Consider the following 19,383-nt stretch of genomic DNA (forward strand, 5'->3'; position numbering starts at 1 on the left):
ATCGCATCACCATCCGTGACGGTCGCTGTTTTCGTCCTAGAACGTACGTTTTCGTCGCTTGCGTGCAACCGTCGAGTAGAGAGTCGAATGAACCGAACTCGCGAAAGCGCCGGTTCAGTGTTTGGCCCTCAAATCGCGCCTCGTTCTTTGTTAGGCGTTCCGCCTACGATCGATCATCGGCAAGAGCGCGCGTGCGATGGCTAGGGACGAAGCCATGGAGCTCGGGAGTCTCTCGAGCGGCTCGTCGACGTCCGACGTCGACGAGGCGACCGAGAAAGACGAACAAACGTCTCTTCGATACGAACTGCAAAACTTCGCCGAAGGCCAAACGAATCGAATCGCAACGCTCGTCGACAACGGAGCGAATATCCCAAGCATCGCTACGACGACGAAACGAAGCAACGATCGCCAGAGTTCGCTCCCAGGTCTCTGAGGTGTCTCTCTCTTTCTCTTCTCTCACCGCGACGACGATCAGACTGTTCTGCATGATTTGTGTCCTGTCGTCGCCTAGGGAGGTGGGCGGGGACGGCTCCGTGCACCATGCCAACTCCATGCATTAGAAAGAGTCCATTCCGTCGGCGCCCGGCCGCGATCAAGCAAGAAAAGAGAATTTCGCTAAAAGACGGCGACTGAAAAATATTTTTATTTGCATTCTTTCATCCATGGAAAACGGGCAGAAGCTTGTGCGTTGGGAATTATTGCGCGCGATAAGTGTCAATAAATCGTTGCTGTTCAAACTGGTTGTTTGGCGCCAACCAACCTGCCGGTTTATTTATAGCTTTTGGCGCCAACCCCAACCGCGGTCAGCGATTTTTCGACACTTATCGCGCGCGTCATGATAAGCGCTCCGCGCACAATCGTCTAAACAGTCAGTGCAATGACCAGCAACGAAACAATAGAGCTTGGACGTTTTTCAAACGGCTCGTCTTTGCCCGAAGCGGACTCGGACGTCGACGAAAAGCCGTCGACAGCCTTCAAGAATCCGTCCGCAGTCGACAAAAGCGCCGATCCTCAAACGTCGCTTCGAAACGAACTGCGAAACTTCGCCGAAGGCCAAGCGGATCGAATCGCAATGTGGGTCGACAGCGGAGCGAATCCCAAGCACCTCTACAAAGAAGGCGCGAGACAAATACATCTGACAACGCTGCACATCTTATTCGACGCCTTCTCCAATTCGGACGAAGACGACGAAACGAAGCAGCGGTCCTGCGTGGAATGTAAGAATTCAGCTCGCTCCCATATAATACACCGTACTCGCGCGATTAAAGAGAGCCCCCTCTCGTTTAGTGCCCCCCTTCCTCCACGAGTTGAAAAATTAAAGCCCCATTTCGAATACTGCCCCGGGGCTGCCTTTGAGATTACTTACAGGCATCATGGCATGTAAGGTGAAAGCACCTGCTATGCCCGTTTACCGCAACATAGCCTCACTCACCAAAATACAGACAATGAATAGTGTGTCTTCTAATTGAAATTACAAGCTTGTCGTACGTACTGTAGCTTGTCAGTGTACTGAATGAAACAATAAAGCCCCATTTCACTTAGAGCCCCAGTCTCGATTAGAGCCCCATGTCCGAAGACCTTATAGAGTCCCAGGGGCTATAATCGCGCGAGTACGGTAGGTGGTCTATAAGGGTGTGTCTATACGCAGCCCTTCGCGCACTTCTCGATCTCGGCGCCGATCCGACGGTGCGAGACGACGACTATCGGCCCGTTCTGCATGCCGCTGTCGCGAATTTGTGTCCGGTTGACGGTTTGGAGAGACTTCTGTCGTCGCCTGGGGTGTCCATTGGGGACGTGGGCGGGGACGGCTCCGTGCTTCACGCCCTGGTATGTAGCATATATACGAAATTATGTATCAGTTCTAATTTTTAATTATTATTTATCTTAGTTGGATTCCGGCGAGTCGTATGACGTCGAATACGTCGAATATTTAATCGACAAGGGCGCCGATTTGGAATTGACGGCCACCGGACAAGAGTCGCCTCTCGATGCGATGGCCAGGAATGAAGACATGGCTAAAGCGTTGATCGGTCTCGTCGAGCGAAAGAGACCGCTGCTGCTGCGAAAGCACGCCGATTCCATGCTACGACATGCCGTCGAATCGGGAAGCTTGGAAACAGTCAAGGTAAGAAACCATTTTCAATATCTCTACATTATTGGTTCTTTCGACGCGATACGACCGTTTCTCTCTGTTGGATTAGAAAGAGAGTTTCTTTCATGGGATCTAGCAATCTTTAGTTTTGGCAGAGAAAATCGAAAAAAAGCTGCCACCATCCTCCCCGCCTCCTCCCCCGCCCACCTCACCCATCTTAGCATATCTCACTGGGCACCGGCGCCAAGTGAAATATGCTAAGATCATAACTATACAGTATACAGTAGTAGAACTACGTTCGTGAAATTCGACGGCGAGTTTTTAGACCATAGTCGTTTGCGTACGAAACTTCGAGATTTGTCAAAGCTGAAGCGGCATCGATTGTCGTGCGATTTTAGCTGTTATATGTGTTTAGAAAGGCGTTTAATTAAAGCGATGATATTCTACTTTAGCTAGGCTACGTACAGGGAAATCGTCATTTTGTTCGTGGGAGACCAAGAATCGCGATCTTTTTGGTCCTTTCGACGCGATTCCGTCGCTTCTTTTGCTAGATGAGATAGAAATGCGATTCTAAAGCGTATTGATCGCGCCGATTCGACGGATCATGCACTTTAGGCTAGAGAATCCCAAAGAGCCAAGAGAATCGCTCTGTATACTAAGAGTCTTTCTCTTCTAGCTTCTTCTTAAGAAAGGGGCCACTGTGGTCGGAGCAAATAACCATTGCGACGGCACGCCGTTGATAATCAAAGCGGTGAAGGCTTTTTCTTTCGAAATATTCTCTCTTCTTCTTCGATTCGGAGCCGACGTCAATGAGACTGACCGACAATTGAGAAACGTTGTGCACCACGCAGCAATTCATAAACACGTGGACATCATGAAACGAGCCGTCGAGCTTGGCGTAAGCCCCTTAAAAGCCGACAATTTCGGAGATTTTCCGATTCATCACGCATCTTGGTCCGGCAATACGGAATGTCTGAATTTTCTCATCGAGAACGAATCGCCCGTCAATGCGAAGAACAAGGAGAACGAGTCGTGTTTGTTTTTGGCGCTTGAAAGCCAAGCGGAGAAGTGCGTCGGTCGTCTTCTCGAGGCCGGAGCGTCGTTGGAAGACTCGAAGCTGAAAGATCTTGGGTACGATAGTGTGACGCTTCTCGCCGATCCCCAAGTTATCATGACGGCGCCGAAGCCGATCGAAAGGATGCTTCGATTGGGCACGCTCTTCTCCATGTGCGCCAAACGCGAAGAATCGCATCGCTGCGAGCTTCAGTCGCTCTCCGAAAGCATGCAGAGTCTCGCCGTCGAGATGATGGACAAAGCCAATTGGTGGTGCAGTGACATCACCGACGATTTGTTAGCGTACGGAATAGAAACCGAGCAAAAGCTGGTAAGTGATAGACTTGGGTCCCCCCCAACAGGGAAATTGTTCTCTTTTAGTTCATCTCCAGCGCTCCCGTTCAGGAGAAGCTGAAGACCGACTGGTACGGCTACGACGGCAAATTGAATAAGCGGCAATACGTCTACAAGGTTCTCTGGTTTCTAATCAAAGCCTTACTTATTCCCTTCGTTAACATATTCTGCCTTCCCTGCGTTGGATGCCGCTACAAGCGCCTCACCAGCCGATGGAGGCAAAAACGGGAGCCGTGCATTGCCTACATTGCCAACGCTATCACCTATCTCCTCTTCATCGTTCTTCTCATCGTCGACGTCTCGCTCAAATCGAACGCGACTACCCAAGCGACGTCGCCGAGCGTTCTCGATTGGATCGTCTTCGTCTTCGTCATCGCTCTCATTCTCCAGGAAGTCTCCCAGGCGTTGGCCCATCGAAACGACCTCAAGAAGTACATAGGGAATTGGACAAATGTCTTCGACGTCTTTCTCATTTTCATATTCGTCATCTATTACTGTCTTTTATTCGTCGGCTACTACGCTATTGATGATAGTTTCGAAGTCATACGCGCTTCGTTTCACGTTCTCGGCTTCGCCTCTCTAATGAGCAGCGTCCGATTTTTATCCTATCTCCAAGCACACGCTGTCCTTGGACCAATACAACTCTCCTTCGTAGGAATCTTCTATGAAGTCGTACTCTTTCTCATTATACTGGGCACTTTCCTGATCGGTTTTGCCGTCAGCATAACGAGCGTCTATTCGGCGCCGGCGAGGAGTCTAGGAGCGGCGGAAAACGCGTCCGTGCCCGATGACGTGTCTGGGTGAGAATCGTGTAATGGGTTGGGGTATGGGAGACAGTTTAAAATATATTTTCAAAAAAATGTCCTACGTAGGTCACACTCGTACATTCATGCCCACCCCTAATCCAACAGGAAACGGTGGCGGGCCTTAGATAAGCGGAGATTCCCTCTAGCTATATCATTATCCTGTGTTGTATACCGTAGGCCAATCCCCCTCCTTCCCCTTTAGCTGGTTAAACTTTAATTCCTTGATTTGTTTTAGGATGTGGCCCTCTGTGAAAATCCTCTTCTGGTCTCTCTTTGGTTTGATTGACCTGGAAAGCTTCGAAGCCGATCAAGTCGCAGAAACGGCTGTCGGCATGATTATTCTCGCTCTGTGGTTGGTGCTCGCAGTCATCGTTCTTCTCAATATGTTGATTGCTTTGATAAGTAACGCGTTTCAAAGAGTTCAGGTAGAGATACCAAAGTGCATATGCGTGGTGGGTCTTTTCATTGGTCGTTCTTTTAGGACAATGCTGATATTGAGTTTAAGTTCGCTCGTGCCGTCATCACTTACGACATCACGAAGTCGCCACCGATACCTATTCCAATTAATATTCTTCATTTGATTCCGTTGTTTCTATCGTACATGTCCTCCAGGAAAGAGTGCTTTCGTTGTAAAGTAATAGGTTACACAAATGCCAATCGTATTTTATTAATTTTTTCTCTACAGGCAACTCCCAATGTAGACGAATCAGGGTTCAGCTTTACTCAACACGACGCCGTTCGAGAGAAGTTTCGGAAGAAGATCGCAGAAGCAGAAGAAGAGGAAGGGGTTCGCAGAAAAGACCTGAAGAAGCTGAGGGAGCACTTAGACGAGCAAATCAGTGCACTTAAGGTACGTCCACCAATGGTACTTTTACGCAATGTATTTCCTTGTTATTTCTAGGCCGTTGTACAGCCGATAGTGGCTCTCGGATCCAAGCTCAGTTCTGATTTGGAGGAGAGTAAGTCAGAGGAATCTGATGACGACCAATCACACAGGCGACCGGCTCCGAAATCGGAAACGACTGATGAACCCCAAGCGAAGGTTGGAGGAAGGAGGGGCCAGAAGGGATCAAGGCCAAAATCCGGGCCAAAGGACGATGACGATGACTTGAGTTTGAAGACAACGGCACGTGAAGTGAAACGTGGTAGTGACGTCGGCAACGTGCCAAGTGGAGCCAAGAAAGAAAGTATTCAAGAAGTGCTGAAGGGATTGAGGAAACTTCAGGAGAGCGTTGAGAAACTCCAGTCGGATTTTCTCGAAGGGCAAACCGAGGTCATCACCACGTAGGTTCTCATCAGAAAGGTTTGTGTCTTGTGTATGTGCACTCCTTTGCTATTTACACAGCGCGATTTTTTTTCCTACTTGTGATGCTGAAACAGCTTTCACTCCTTTACATTTTTCATTTGCAATGGCATTACGATCATCGTTAGCGCGCGGGGTGATAGATCGCATCACCATCCGTGACGGTCGCTGTTTTCGTCCTAGAACGTACGTTTTCGTCGCTTGCGCGCAACCGTCGAGTAGAGCGTCGAATGAACCGAACTCGCAAAAGCGTCGGTGAAGTGTTTGGCCCTCAAATCGCGCCTCGTTCTTTGTTAGGCGTTCCGCCTACGATCGATCATCGGCAAGCGCGCGCGTGCGATGGCGAGCGACGAAGCCATGGAGCTCGGGAGTCTTTCGAGCAGCTCGTCGACGTCCGACGTCGACGAGACGACCGAGAAAAACAAACAAACGTCTCTTCTATACGACGAACTGCAAAACTTTGCCGAAGGCCAAGCGAATCGAATAGCAGCGCTCGTCAAAAACGGAGCGAATCCCAAGCATCGCTACGACGACGACGACAACGGGAGAAACGCGCTGACGACACTGCACGTCCTATTCGACGCCTTCGCCGAATCGGAGGAAGACGACGAAACGAAGCAGCGTTCCTGCGTAGAATGTAAGAATCGCGCTCGCTCCGGTATGCGCATGCGAGTATTTTTAAATTTAATTAAATTAAAGTGCAGCGAATAAAAAGTCTCCCTTCTCCCACGCAGCCCTTCGCACGCTACTCGCACTCGGTGCCGATCCGACGTCACGTGACGATGGCAATCGTCCCGTGCTGCATGCCGCTGTGGCGAGCGTATGTCCTATTGACTGTTTGGAGATGCTCCTGGGGTGGCCCGGGGTGTCCGTCGAAGACGAGGGCGGGGACGGTTCTGTGCTTCACGCTCTGGTACTGGAATATACGTATATTATATAATATACATGTATGTTATATATACCGATCCTAGTTCAATTCTGGGGCGTCGTTCGACGTCGACTACGTTGGATATTTAATTGAAAGGGGTGCTGATTTGGAATCGATCGCTCTCGGACACCTCTTGCCTCTTCATTCGATTGTCGCGAGGAAAGACGATACTCGAGAATTTATTGGTCTCGTCGAACGCAAAAGACCGGGGCTACTGAGGAAACATGCTGACTCTCTGTTTCGTCATGTGTTTGAGATTGGAGATTTGGAGACGGCCAAGGTATATACAATCTATTATTTGATACCCACGTGATACTGTCTTTCTCTAGTTTCTTTTCAAAAAAGGAGCGACCCTCTCCGGAGCAGATAGCCATGGTGACGGCACGCCTTTGGTAATAAATGCGGTGAGTCAATCGCCGTCATTGGCGAAATTCTCCTTTCTCGCTGGATCGGGCGCCGACGTCAAAGTGACCGACGCGAACTCGGACAACGTTCTACATCACGTCGCACGGTCTCAGCATCTCGACATCATGAAACGAGCCGTCAAGCTCGGCGTCAGCGTTCGACAAGCGAACAACGACGGCGATCTTCCAATTCACCTTGCATCGAGATCCAACGAGAGCGACAACATGAAGTGTCTGAATTTTCTCATAGCGAAAAAATCGCCCGTCAATGCGAAGAACAAGGAAAACGAATCGTGTCTGTTTCTTGCGCTCGAGAGCAAAGCGACCAAGTGCGCCGGACGTCTTCTCCAGGCCGGTGCGACGTTGGTTGATTCGAAGCTGAAATATCTTGAGTACGACGAAGTGACACTTCTCGCCGATCCCCTCGTGATCATGATGGCCCCGAAGCCGATCGAAATGACGCTTCGATTGGGAACGCTCTTCTCCAAGTGCGCCAAACGCGACGAATCGCATTGCGCCGAGCTTCAGTCGCTCTCCGAAAGCATGCAGCGTCTCGCCGTCGAGATGATGGACAAAGCCGAGTGGACGGAGTATGACGTCACCGACGATTTGTTCTCGTACGGTATGGAGAACGAGCAAAAACTGGTAAGGCAAAGTTTCAGGCATAGTCCTACAGTAAAACATGTAAGAGCACTTACACTCCCTTCCACATTAAGAGACACGCGCAGAAGGTCTCTCCTTTCCCTTACGCTCTCTTTTAGTTTATCTCCAGCGTTCCCGTCCAGGAGAAACTAAAGACCGATTGGTACGGATACGGCGGAAAACTCGACACGCGTCAATACGTCTACAAGGTACTCCGATATCTACTCAAAGCGTTTCTCCTTCCGTTCGTTCTCATATTCTGGCTTCCCTGTCGTCGATGCCGCTACAGTCGTCTCGCAAGTCGATGGATGCGCGCCGACGAGCCGTGCATTGCCTACGTCGCCAGCGCTGTCACCTATCTCCTCTTCATCGTCCTACTCATCGTCGACGTCTCGCTCAAATCGAATGCGACTACCCAAGCGACGTCGCCGAGCGTTCTCGATTGGATCGTCTTCGTCTTCGTCGTCGCTCTCGTTCTCCAAGAAGTCTCCCAGGCGTTGGCCCATCGAAGCGACCTCATGAAGTACATAAGGAATTGGACCAATGTCTTCGACATCTTTCTCATTCTCATGTTCGTCATCTATTACTGTCTTTTATTCGTCGGCTACTACGCTATTGATGATAGTTTCGAAGTCATACGCGCTTCGTTTCACGTTCTCGGCTTCGTCTCTCTAATGAGCAGCATCCGATTTTTATCCTATCTCCAAGCACACGCCGTCCTTGGACCGATACAACTCTCCTTCGTGGGAATCTTCTATGACGTCGTACTCTTTCTCATTATACTAGGCACGTTCCTGATTGGCTTCGCCGTCAGCATAACGAGCGTCTATTCGGCACCGGCGAGGAGTCTAGGAGCGGCGGAAAATGCTACTGTGCCCATTGATGTGTCAGGGTAAGAAAGCATTTGGATATAAAGCCTAGTTTCATTTCTTATTTTTCTTAGGATGTGGCCTTCTGTGAAAATTTTATTCTGGGCTCTATTTGGTTTAATTGAGCTCGAGAGCTTCAAAGCCGAGCAAGGGGCGGAAACGTCTGTCGGTATGATTCTTCTCGCTCTCTGGTTGGTGCTCGCCGTCATCGTTCTTCTCAATATGCTCATCGCTTTGATAAGTAATGCGTTTCAAAGAGTTCAGGTGAATTTGTCTGTATGCATGTATTTGGGGACTTTAGTCTTTTCATTAGGATAATGCTGATATCGAGTGGAAATTCGCTCGCGCCGTCATCATTCAAGACATCGCCATATCGCCGCCGATTCCAATTCCAATTAATATTCTTCATTTGATAGCCTTGTGGCTATCGAAAGCGTTCTGCAAAGTATTAGCCGGAAGAAGCCTTTTCCTTTTTTAATTGATAAGGTTTTTTATAGGGAATGGACGACGATGACTATTACGACTCGGAAAACGATTCCGATCCCGCCGATCACGAGCTCGTTCAGGAGAAGTTTCGCGAGAAGATAGTCAAAGCCGAAGAGGAAGAAGTCGTTCGAAAGAAAGACCTGAAGAAGCTGAGAGAGCACTTAGACAAACAGAGCAATGCAATGAAAGTAAGTCCTCTAAAAGAAGTGGTACACTTGCAGTGAGAAGTGATTTTCTTTCTAGGCTCTTATCCAAGCGAAATTCGGATCCGAGACCGGTTCTGATTCGGAGGAGAGCGAGTCAGAGGAATCTGACAACGACGGTTTATATCAATCGTTTCTAAGCCGGCACATGTCGTCAGTGCGAAGGCGATCGGCTCCGAAGTCGGAAACGACAGAATCCCCCCAAGCAGAGGATGTGGAAAGGAGGAGCCGGAAGGGGTCGAAGTCGAAGCCGGAGCTAAAGGATCAGGATGATGAGGAAAGGACGTCGCCGAGTGAAGTGAAGCCTAAGGAAGATAGCCTTCAAGACCTTCTCGAGGGTTTGAAGAAACTTCAGGAGAGCTTTGAGAAACATCAGGAGAGCTTTGAAAAACTCCAGTCGGATTTTCGTGAAGTGCGAGGCAATGTTATTGCCGCATTAGGCCCTCAATGACGTTTCACTTTTTGTCTTGCACTCCAGCACAGGTATTCTTGCTTGCACACACCTTTGATTAATTTTAAACGCTTGAGAGAAATTACTTCTGTTTATTTAGCTTTGCAGCAGATCATTATTATACTCGTGCACTGCTAGGCTAGCTGCACGATGAGTAAATAATAATGTTGATCTTTTTGGTTCTGTTGCACCGTTATGCACAGCCTTGTCAGGTTATGCACTTCATTGTGAAATAGTCACGTGATATCGAATATCAGCGAATGGCCGATTCCAACGCGAAGCTCCTAGAAGAAGAAGAAGACGCCGAAGTGAGTGCTTGTCCTAGTAGCGTTAGTCGAAATTACAGTACACGCATCGTGCTATATTTTCGCGAGGGGGCCCCTCCGGACGTAAATCCCGCTTTTGCGTAGAACGACGGCGAAGTCCATCTCGTTTATCAAAAAGACGCGAGAGCGGAGAAGAGAAAGAAGCGGTTCGTCGTCTTTATTGTGTTAGCCACGGTGAGCAAAAACTCCGAGCGAAAAGATCGCAATACTATCATTTCCTTGGGGGAAGATATTCGCCCTTACGCTCTTCTTTGCTGGATTTGGCTTCGGATTTCTCGCTTTTGGAAGAAACTCAAAAAAGCAAGGAGATTGGTACACATTCAAATATTTAATATTTTTTATTTTATTTATATTTTATGTTTTCGGAGGACAGTTCTTGGGATAGAACGCCTTTGCTTCTCATATCTCTCGACGGCTTTCGAAGCGATTATCTCAGTCGAGGAAAGACTCCGACTCTGTATTCGCTAGGTCTATAGATTTCGACGTCACTTGTAAATACTTCAACTCTGTATAGCGTCCGAGGGTGTTATGGGAAAGTTTCTCCAGTCTCAGTTTCCCACAAAGACGTTTCCTAATCACTACAGTATTGCTACAGTAATCACTTTGTATTGGTTTTTTCTCTATCTATATTGCCTCTCTCTCTCTCTCCTCTTTATTAAAGGGCTTGTATCCTGAGAGTCACGGAATTGTGGCTAATCGATTCTACGATCCTCGTCTCGACGATACGTTTTCTATTGGCGGTAAAACGAGTCTCAGTTCGAAATGGTGGCTGGGAGAGCCAGTGAGCACATATATGACCCCTTTTATCGAAATAATGATAGACACGATTTTCTTCCATATAAAGATATGGGTTACAGCTGAAAAGAGTGACGTAACGACTGGGATCTATTTCTGGCCGGGATCTGATGTCGAGATCGGAGGTGAAAATAAACATATATATTCTGAAAATTATATATATCTATAGGATTCAGGCCAACGCACTACTTCAAATATAACGGGTACGTATCCTGTGGCTCCCCTGCTCTTTATCTATTCTTCTTTGTAGTTCAGTTCCCTGGAGTCAGCGTGTTGATACCGTACTTGGTTGGCTCGATATGCCTGCAAGCAGTCGGTATGGAAATATTACTATGTGCACGCTTTATCTTTCATTTATTTTATAGTCCTGAATTTATGATGCTATACTTGGAGGAACCGGATCACACTGGCCACTTGCACGGTCCAGGATCGGACGAGGTACAAATTATTTTTACTCTCTTTATTAATATTCCTAAAAAGCCTTTGTAGGTCAACGTGGCTTTGGCGAACGTCGACAAAGCTCTATCTCGTCTATTCGACGGAATAGCGGAACGCAATATAAAGAATTGCGTCGACGTGATCGTCGTCGCAGATCACGGCAAGTCCTGTGCACGCGTACACACTCATCGCATACAACGACGTCTTTATCTGTATAGGAATGACAGAGATTAGTCCCAAGAGAGTTGTATACCTATCAGACGTATGAGAGCCTTAAGAGAAAATTAATCCTGTTAGAGTATTGGCAAATGTAGGTGTTGTCTGCTGACACAGTTAAGCTGACAAACCACGGCCCATTTGCTTTTATTGACAACGCTCTAGGAGGTAATTGTCTTAGCATTGGACACCTATGTCTATAGACTGAAGCTTCTCTTGTTAGTTGACGCTCCTGTATCTGACATTTATAATCATCTAAAGTCTCCTAATAAATCGAAGGTAGTAATGATACATAGCTGCTTACGTGGCATCTTTCCCATTGTTTCCTCTATAGCTGTTGCAGACCAACGCGCAGTTTTATCTAAAGGAACACATGCCCAAACGTTTTCACTACAGCAATAACGAGTCTGTCACTAGTGCATCCTTGAAAAATAATATATCCTTTTTTTTCTAGACGTATAAGTCCCATTGTGGGATTGGCTAACCTGGGCTGGTACATTCTGTCGAGGTCTTTCGTCTCGAGACATTGCCACGTGTAGGTCGCACTCATCGCATTTTATGTTCTTTAGTGGATCGAGTTACTTTGGATCCATGAAGGGCACTCACGGCTACGACAATAGGGAAGTGGACATGGAGGCCCTCTTCGTCGCAGCGGGACCTTCGTTCAAAAAGGGCTACGTCGTCGACGGATTCCCCAATATCGAACTATACAACTTAATGACTCAGTTGCTTCGCGTCGAGCCGGCTCCGAATAACGGCACGCTGGGCAGTCTACATGAGATTCTAAGCGACGCTAGTCGACTCGCAGTCGAGCCCAAGTCCAAGGCGTCGACATTGAAACATCTGGGATCGTGTTTGCTTTCCACTTCCTTTGCTGGATACGTAGCCGACGATACGATGTGTTCAGAAAATAAGGTAATTAATTTTTATTTAATTAATTATTTTTATTTGTGTTATATAGGTTTCTTTGGAACGTCTATCTGATGTTGACACAAGGCTTGCTACGTTTGGCTATAGAGGTATACTACATGTATTATTATTATTTGTTTTGTCACGTGAGAGTGTTTCTTTTTCTAGATTCGTTTGTCGAGCGTCATCTTCCGTGGGGCGTGCCTATGCCTCTGAGGGAAAGTGTGTCGACGTCGTGTGTCTTAACTCAGGAGGGCTTTATCACCGGATACAGCTCGACGTTTCGTATTCCTCGCTGGGTTGCTTATAGGCTTGATGGAAAGGTCAGAAATCCGTTATTGATTTTTTGTTCTTTGCGAGAGGGGGGTAGAGTAGTGTCTTTATAATTTTAGGATATATCAAAGCAGCTTAATCCGCTGGCGTCTTTCAGATCGGATCCGCGACTCGGAGGAAAGTCGGCTACGTGCCACGCCTACAGTGGGATGCCGGATTTCGCTAAGGGGCAGCTAGCTTCACCAGGTGACATGTAACGAAAGAGCGATGTAATAATAAAGGGATTCGTCATCGATTGTCTTAAGATGATTTTATTGGCAATGGAACAGCGGCTGTGGCGGAAACGTTCCTTCTCTCGAACGTAGCTCCTCAGCATCCATCTCTTGCTAACGGTAAGTGCAAAGGGTAAAGGATATATTGGGGCGTGGCACCTCTAAGGGGTCGCTTATTTGCATATAACCTTTATACATTGTCATGTGTCTTACCCGAAGGTCCTTGGAAGTCCTTGAATGATCTAACTCGATTTTGGGCTGTCTCCTATGGAACTGTCTATGTCCTCGCTGGCACCGTATTCGATGCGAATGGAGACGGTCTTGCTGATGACGAAACGCTGATGACGAGGAAAGATGACGTCACTCTAACGATGTTAACTTAATTAATTCTCTTTCTACAGGTGGATGAAGGACAGTGGTTCTTCGATTGCTATTCCCACTCACTTCTTCAAGACAATTCTGAGGTGTAAAGATGGAGAGTTTCTTGACACCTCGTGCAGCGGAACACTCGAAGCGATGCCTTTTGTATTTGGAAATTTCGACTGGGGATTGGATAGCAATACATACCAAGTTAGTATGAGTGCCTCATTTTCTTATTACGGTATTTCTCTTTTTTTTGTAGGGGTGGATGATTGATAGGCACGTGGCCGGTATTCGAGACGTTGCACTTCTGACTGGAATGGATTTCTTTCCTTCCATGAATGACGTGACGAAAGCGCGTTGGGAAGTCAGAGTTCCCATGTCTCTTTGGACCTGATTTGGAGAAGGGGGGAATTTTTATTGATCAATGAATTCTGATAGGATTTTTTAGACAGCGCTCAGTACGTACATGCATGTCTCTCTAGCCCGTCTCAGTCTCAGTAAATATCCTAATATCGATCACGAGTGTATTCAGACGCATGCTCTTCGCTTCGTTTAGGAGCTTTCTTAGCAACGTCTTCCTTCTCTGCCTCGTCTGCGGCGTCCGAAGTACGTTTAGAGTTAAATAGGACGTATCTATGGGCTCGATAGTCATCGGGGCCTCTCGTTAGGATTCAGGCCAGGTGTGCGCGCGTGCGATCGCTTTCGGACGCCGCTGCCGTTCAGGCTACCTTAGACTTCAGGTAAACGTTGCCCTAGTTTGTCGCTCTTTTGTTCCTGACTCTTCGTTTCGTCAAAGACGCCCTTATTGGGAAAACTCCACCTGTATATTCGATCGTACGTATAGTCTGGTACCTTCCTACAGCTTTTCATTTTGAGACATGTCGGTTTCAGAGGGATCCCTTCCTGACCGACTTCTCTTCTTGGGAATTAGCAATGTTTGATTAGTAACGTTGTTCCACGAGTTCTTTGTTTGCTGACTCATTGTACCTGGTAGCAATTAACTAAGAGAAAGTTCGGGAGCGAGTAGCGTGGGCGCTTTAGCGCTAAAAGATGAGACCAGTGGGCATAGATCACCGTCAATCTTTTCCACGGTTTCATCCGCCTTTCGATTATTTCATTGTTGGTAACGATGGGATGAAATCAGCCCACAAATGTTGCATATGACATCTATTGACGTCCATGAGCTAGAGTAGTCAAAGATATAGCAGTATAGCAGATAGGCAATCAATCGATCAACAGCCGGCCGGCGTACATATGTCGCGTAACACACTCGCTTCATATACAGGATGTGTTCGCGTTCTGCCATTATTAGATTAGTCCGCTCTATTATTTTTGTGTAACGGTGCACGCCACCGACGTTACTCACACCACTTCCCTTCCGTTCGTCTTCTCCGTAATCTCTTCAACGATGAGTAATGAGCTAAGTAATGCTTACACATGATCTAGTGGGCGATTTTTAGCTCCTCCTACCCACGGTAGCGGTTGCCATAAACACAAGTTAGATCACCCTACGCCGACTCGATGGTTCAGCCTCTATAAAATGCGAAGCGAAACTGCTAAGCTGGGCATATCGAGCTCAAGCAACTAAAGTTTCCCTAGCTCTAAATTCAGAAAGATGAAGTCGTTTCTCATCCTCCTCGCCGTCTATCAGATGTGTTCGGCTCAGAATCGCGCACAGAACAACACCGTTGCTATGTCTCCGGAAGCCCTTAGACTGGTATGCTAAAACAACTGCCGCAATACGATATGCAGGCCCGCGTACTATATAGTCTATACGTATTCTCAGGTTTGTACTAAACATAACCTAATGGAACGTGGCGAAATGCAAAATCCTAAGGCTTTCATCAAACTCAACTTTGACCTCTTTTCGTTTGAGTCCTCGCCCGAAGATCACCCCGTAGACATGTTTCTAACGGAAGTCGACCCTCTCAGTGAGGATAAATCTTTCATCTTGTACACGTTTCCACGGGAAGATCGCCTAGGTGTCGACGCCAACGGAACTCTAATAGTGGATTCTGAGGTGGTACTAGTAATTTCGTACTATAAAGGCCTTTTTTCATCGTGACCTTCCTTTATAGCATAGCACCACTTTTAAACTCCTACGGCCGTGCGAGAAGCGTAACGACCCTTACCACGTTCTCTGCGCAAGTCGAAATCAAAGTCATTTTATTGTGTCGATGAGCAGTTCCGCTACGAAGGGATTTCCGGTTAAAAGTTGCAAAAATTCTCTGATGGGTCTACAAAGTTTTTGGAGGTGTCCTAATCTGGAGCAACGTTACCTTCACGTCCAAGAGCTTTATAGCGCTAGACCGTATTTGGCTCGAGCAAAGTGCCTTTCGCTTATGACCGGAAGTTGCTCGCGCAAACGGGTCTAATACATGTATTAGTTTCGATCTCTCAAGGAAACAGATATTTTCGTGAATTAGAAAGATAGAATTTTGATTTTTTTGGCCTAGTAGTGAATGTGTTGCAGTGTATGTCATGCGCGAAAATTAATCAAGAGCATTGAAAAGAAGCTGAAAGCATTTGAGCGTCTCGAGTCCCTTGGGTCTTTCGAACCCGATATCGTGCAAGCCATTACCGGTATTCATCTTAGGAGATTATTACCGAGTGAAACGTCTTGTTGTGTAAGAATGAGCTCAATTATTACTATTCAATAAATGCTGTTCGGTTTTTCTTGCTCCAGCTCAAATATATGGTGGTGGAAGTTTTAAGGCAACTGCTCGAAAAGAAGATGGCTCTGTGTTTCTTTACTTTTCATCAGATTCTATTGAGACAGTGACTCAAATCCCGGATGTTGAACTATCCTACGTCGCGAGACGCGTTTCTAGCGAATTGCGGGTGTTTCGGCATAGACAACGTATTTATTAGGTCATACCAATGTGTAGAATCGAAATTCTGTGCTGATTGCGGTGATTTAGAGTGGAGAAACGCTCTTTTTCAAAACGGAGCTCTCGTTGGACCATTTCCATCCACTTGTCGATTGTCTACGAGCGATTTCCGGACTACAGAAGCATATATATCTATGATTGAAGCTCCCTATACAGGAAAATGCGTACGGGGGCCCCCTTCCCACTTGGACGTCGACGTTCCGCGAACATGACCTCTTAGGAAATCAGCGAAGGCAGTGCGCGTAAAGTGTTGCCCCTATGACCTCCAGTTACGACTAGTCACGCATACGTGATTTCCTGGATGCGTTCGCTCAAAATTTCTGTGAAACGGTACGTACCTATCTCACGTTTCTTCCTTCCTTCCTTCCTTCCTTCCTTCCTTCCTTCCTTCCTTCCTTCCTTCCTTCCTTCCTTCCTTTCCTCCTTCCGTCCGTCCTTCCGTCCGTCCTTCCTTTGGTTTTCTACTTAGAAAAACGGCTTTCTACTTAATTAATATCCGCTCTCCAATTAACTAAGGAGCCTAAATAAATGCCTACGCGTGATCATGTACGTACGCTCGTGCTGTCGTTAAGCGTTCTGTATAAACACACGAAGTGTTAAGATCAGGCGGCAGCGATGCCGTTGCTGCCTATAGGCCCAAGCGCGGTCCGCTTGAAAAGCGAACCGCATTTCCCCAAGCGGTCCTATCGTCGCGTTAAAGTCCTTAGGTGTCCGCACGAACGGAACTCTGAATGTGAATTCTAAAGCCACAATTAGCAGTGTGCTGAGTAGAAGAGCAGGGGTTTTAGGTGCCATTGTATATCGAAAAGAGCGACACATGCTTGCACGAGTACACTATGTCAGTTTATTACAGTACGTGCAGTCGAAGCAAAATGAAGCATGAAAGCAAAAATAAGAGCATAGCATTACAAGTAATTGGCTAGGTTCTCTCTCTCGAAAAAAATTCATCGTTCTGATTCTTTATTCTCCCTTGCGATTGGCTCGGTTTTATAAATGAAAAAGTGGTAGTCGCTAACGGGGATATTTCCTGCAGTAGTTCCAGCAAAAGAATCCGTACATGCACACAGATGCAATGCATGTGTACCACTGGGCCATGCAGAATATGAATGAGACGCCTAATCGAATTTTCTACCTACCCGTCGTTAGAAACAGAGCACCTCTTGAACTCTTTTGCGGAAGTCTTATCCGAGAAGCTAAAGACGTAATTACCGTGCAAAAGTAACATAAGTGAACGAACTGTGACCTCAATTTAGATGATGAGCGTTCGTAGGTCAACTTGCGCGACCATCTGGGTATTGACGTTGGCCATGCATGTTTTCATGCAAGGCGTGCGATACAGCACTAAACAAGTCGCATGACGACAGTACTCCCCTGCAGACTCGGTGTCAACTACGTAAATGCGTCGTAAGGACCAGAGCTAGGTCCAGGGCTTGTGCCTGTTGCCATATGCATTACTTCCGTTCCGTCACGGAATAATTACGACAGTTCCCAGCTGGAACATAACGTTGAGTCAGTCCTCTTTGACGTCAACCGCCTCTTTTTCACTTCCGTCTGTATCTGTATATAAGCAGTTTTCTCGGTCAGAAGACACACATCAAAGTTCAAGTATCAAGTCGAGATGGTTTTCCAGTTGCTCTTTCCACTTCTTCTCGTTGCTTCGACATTTCCCCGCGAATCGTCTGCCACCTGCTACGGTTACACGCATCGCATGCATTCGTACGATGTGACGCTCGACCCCGAGCGATATGACGATGGCGTGGCCGAACTCAGGTGCTGCCACACGCGATCGATTATGAATCTGGCGCGCTGGAGAATTTTGGGAGTTGGCGGCGCGAGCGATGAGCTTCCGCTCTGCTCCAAAGTCGGTCGCGTATATTTTGCCTGTTGGAAGTATTTTTCTCGTCTGTCGGTTCGCCTCTATGTCAATGTGACTAAACTGAGGGAAATTGGAGAATCGACGTTTCTTTGTGGAACGGAGCCTATGTCAGACAGCGAGTTCACTCTCACGACAAAAGTTCGTTTGCTAACTCCTGGTATAAAGTCGATAATAATTAGTGAATTCACTTGACTCTCTGTGACCGCTGCTAGAAATTCAGACTCCAACTCCCAGTCCTTCTCCTTCGCCCGCTGTCTCGACAGAGGAAGAGATGAAGCCTAGGCTTCCGGGTAGTGAAGCACTGTATTAAATAACTTATTCATACACTAATGTTTTTGTTCGCTGTTATGAAGATTCGCTTGGAGGAAGCTGCAAATTGAGTTTAGGCGATCGTTTCTCAAACGGTGTCGATGTCGAGGAAAATGTCGAACAATTTGGCCAGTGCGAACAAAAGAAGATTGTTACGTGCTTTGGAAATGTCTCTTCTCTTCGCTGGATGACGGGAAGAGTGAATAATACTCGTCTCGTTACCGAATGTTCCAATGCCAAATGTACGGAATCGTGTTGGAAAGTTTCGGCGAATGAAGATGGGGTCGAACTTTATCTGAGCAGAGAGAAAAAATCGCAGAAAGCAGCGTTCAGATGTGAAATGGCAAGTGAGGAGGTGTGCTTTTTCAAAGCAGTGTGGGAGTAGTAGATATCTCTATTAGCTAGTGTGATACACCGTGACAACGTTTTTTGGCTTTCGTTTCTTCTGTCCCTTTTTCATTACTTGTTCATTCACGGTGACGTATGTACTGCATCTGTGTCGCAAAGATTTATTCCGTTATGAGAGAGGGCGTGGCAGAGCAGCTTCAGCTCCCGAATGTGAAACTACACGTACGTCGAACGAATTCGGATTGTTTCAGCACCGCCAAGGAACTCTTTCGGGACAGAAGATGAATAGAATCGAGTTTTTGCCCTGATGGTGGCGATTCAGAGCCGGGAATCGCTCCATTCCGATTTGCCATAGTCTCGTTGGTCGATTTCGAAGCCCTAGCGTATCGTCTACACGCACCGTTGGGACTTACGAAGCGTGTAGATGCAGGCATAGGTGTATGATGCAGATAATGTTCAAGGGGGCCCCCCTTTGCATGCACTTGGGTGATCCGCGAATTCCGGACCTTAGAGGGCCTTCATCTTCTCGACGAATTATGCCTACAGCCTCCATATAGCAAAAAAATTGGCATCAAAGTTCTTCGGTGTCATAGAGTAGAATACAGATACGTAGACTATTATCTTCTTCTTCTCGGGCAGATAGTTGGCTTAGCTGTCGTTCCCTTCTCTCAACAAATGACTCGATCTCTAATATTGTTCCACGACTTCCTTTTCGCGGACAGTGCATGACTCATGTGATAGAATTGGAGAACTGACGGCATGCAGGGCGTGCACGG

General features: G+C 47.2%; 4 protein-coding genes and 2 long non-coding RNA genes across 9 annotated transcripts; 5 read left to right on the forward strand and 1 right to left on the reverse strand.

Moving 5' to 3' along the window:
- Window positions 1–8: 8 nt before the first annotated feature.
- Window positions 9–5,715, forward strand: LOC136193471 (short transient receptor potential channel 4-like). Of its 2 annotated transcripts, XM_065982379.1 has the most exons (10): window positions 9–43; window positions 155–1,217; window positions 1,649–1,827; window positions 1,889–2,125; window positions 2,769–3,476; window positions 3,527–4,299; window positions 4,541–4,730; window positions 4,787–4,939; window positions 4,991–5,155; window positions 5,207–5,715. In XM_065982379.1, exons 2-10 carry the CDS (start codon window positions 878–880, stop codon window positions 5,591–5,593), a joined length of 3,132 nt encoding a protein of 1,043 aa, XP_065838451.1. In that variant the 5' UTR covers window positions 9–43; window positions 155–877; the 3' UTR covers window positions 5,594–5,715. The 2 variants fall into 2 exon arrangements, with proteins under 2 accessions (XP_065838451.1, XP_065838450.1); XM_065982378.1 differs by having other exon boundaries at window positions 18–1,217.
- A 23-nt stretch (window positions 5,716–5,738) lies between these two features.
- Window positions 5,739–9,773, forward strand: LOC136193472 (short transient receptor potential channel 5-like). Of its 2 annotated transcripts, XM_065982381.1 has the most exons (10): window positions 5,739–5,794; window positions 5,906–6,245; window positions 6,343–6,521; window positions 6,580–6,816; window positions 6,866–7,585; window positions 7,702–8,474; window positions 8,526–8,715; window positions 8,765–8,896; window positions 8,949–9,125; window positions 9,181–9,773. In XM_065982381.1, exons 2-10 carry the CDS (start codon window positions 5,948–5,950, stop codon window positions 9,589–9,591), a joined length of 3,117 nt encoding a protein of 1,038 aa, XP_065838453.1. In that variant the 5' UTR covers window positions 5,739–5,794; window positions 5,906–5,947; the 3' UTR covers window positions 9,592–9,773. The 2 variants fall into 2 exon arrangements, with proteins under 2 accessions (XP_065838453.1, XP_065838452.1); XM_065982380.1 differs by lacking the exon at window positions 5,739–5,794 and having other exon boundaries at window positions 5,801–6,245.
- Window positions 9,774–9,844: 71 nt separating this feature from the next.
- Window positions 9,845–13,702, forward strand: LOC136194222 (ectonucleotide pyrophosphatase/phosphodiesterase family member 3-like). Its single transcript, XM_065983287.1, is given in 24 exon segments — window positions 9,845–9,899; window positions 10,002–10,091; window positions 10,147–10,229; window positions 10,291–10,385; window positions 10,432–10,511; window positions 10,579–10,698; window positions 10,762–10,837; window positions 10,882–10,915; window positions 10,963–11,028; window positions 11,078–11,150; window positions 11,202–11,358; window positions 11,360–11,412; window positions 11,465–11,534; window positions 11,590–11,645; window positions 11,701–11,771; window positions 11,821–11,874; window positions 11,936–12,281; window positions 12,328–12,385; window positions 12,444–12,598; window positions 12,668–12,794; window positions 12,854–12,940; window positions 13,040–13,167; window positions 13,220–13,390; window positions 13,443–13,702. Coding segments are annotated over 24 exon segments (2,433 nt in total). The 5' UTR covers window positions 9,845–9,851; the 3' UTR covers window positions 13,578–13,702.
- A 5-nt stretch (window positions 13,703–13,707) lies between these two features.
- LOC136194223 (uncharacterized) lies at window positions 13,708–15,698 on the forward strand. Of its 2 annotated transcripts, XR_010671546.1 has the most exons (6): window positions 13,708–13,789; window positions 13,852–13,923; window positions 13,980–14,017; window positions 14,075–14,900; window positions 14,970–15,203; window positions 15,262–15,698. It is a non-coding gene; the product is annotated as an uncharacterized lncRNA (long non-coding RNA). The 2 variants fall into 2 exon arrangements; XR_010671545.1 differs by having other exon boundaries at window positions 13,980–14,900.
- Window positions 15,546–16,295, reverse strand: LOC136194224 (uncharacterized). The gene is made up of 3 exons (XR_010671547.1): window positions 16,243–16,295; window positions 16,062–16,188; window positions 15,546–16,010 (listed from the first exon to the last, which is right to left on the reverse strand). It is a non-coding gene; the product is annotated as an uncharacterized lncRNA (long non-coding RNA).
- Window positions 16,296–16,455: 160 nt separating this feature from the next.
- On the forward strand, window positions 16,456–18,784 carry LOC136194221 (uncharacterized). Its single transcript, XM_065983286.1, has 3 exons — window positions 16,456–18,107; window positions 18,163–18,240; window positions 18,304–18,784. The coding sequence occupies exons 1-3, from the start codon at window positions 17,693–17,695 to the stop codon at window positions 18,642–18,644; spliced, it is 834 nt and encodes a 277-aa protein (XP_065839358.1). The 5' UTR covers window positions 16,456–17,692; the 3' UTR covers window positions 18,645–18,784.
- The last annotated feature ends 599 nt before the right edge of the window (window positions 18,785–19,383 follow it).

Source organism: Oscarella lobularis, chromosome 12 (assembly GCF_947507565.1).
Source record: "Oscarella lobularis chromosome 12, ooOscLobu1.1, whole genome shotgun sequence".
NCBI lineage: Eukaryota > Metazoa > Porifera > Homoscleromorpha > Homosclerophorida > Oscarellidae > Oscarella > Oscarella lobularis.

What these genes read in the sequence shown, in the direction of transcription:
- LOC136193471 (XM_065982379.1), top strand. Translation starts at nt 878, where the DNA reads ATGACCAGCAACGAAACAATAGAGCTTGGACGTTTTTCAAACGGCTCG. An exon ending in GCAGCGGTCCTGCGTGGAAT is followed by an intron (nt 1,218 to 1,648) that starts GTAAGAATTCAG and finishes GTCTATACGCAG; the next exon opens with CCCTTCGCGCACTTCTCGAT. An exon ending in AAGAGTGCTTTCGTTGTAAA is followed by an intron (nt 4,940 to 4,990) that starts GTAATAGGTTAC and finishes TTTTCTCTACAG; the next exon opens with GCAACTCCCAATGTAGACGA.
- LOC136193472 (XM_065982381.1), top strand. Translation starts at nt 5,948, where the DNA reads ATGGCGAGCGACGAAGCCATGGAGCTCGGGAGTCTTTCGAGCAGCTCG. An exon ending in GCAGCGTTCCTGCGTAGAAT is followed by an intron (nt 6,246 to 6,342) that starts GTAAGAATCGCG and finishes TCTCCCACGCAG; the next exon opens with CCCTTCGCACGCTACTCGCA. An exon ending in AACAGAGCAATGCAATGAAA is followed by an intron (nt 9,126 to 9,180) that starts GTAAGTCCTCTA and finishes TTTTCTTTCTAG; the next exon opens with GCTCTTATCCAAGCGAAATT.
- LOC136194221 (XM_065983286.1), top strand. Translation starts at nt 17,693, where the DNA reads ATGGTTTTCCAGTTGCTCTTTCCACTTCTTCTCGTTGCTTCGACATTT. An exon ending in AGTTCGTTTGCTAACTCCTG is followed by an intron (nt 18,108 to 18,162) that starts GTATAAAGTCGA and finishes GACCGCTGCTAG; the next exon opens with AAATTCAGACTCCAACTCCC. An exon ending in GATGAAGCCTAGGCTTCCGG is followed by an intron (nt 18,241 to 18,303) that starts GTAGTGAAGCAC and finishes GCTGTTATGAAG; the next exon opens with ATTCGCTTGGAGGAAGCTGC.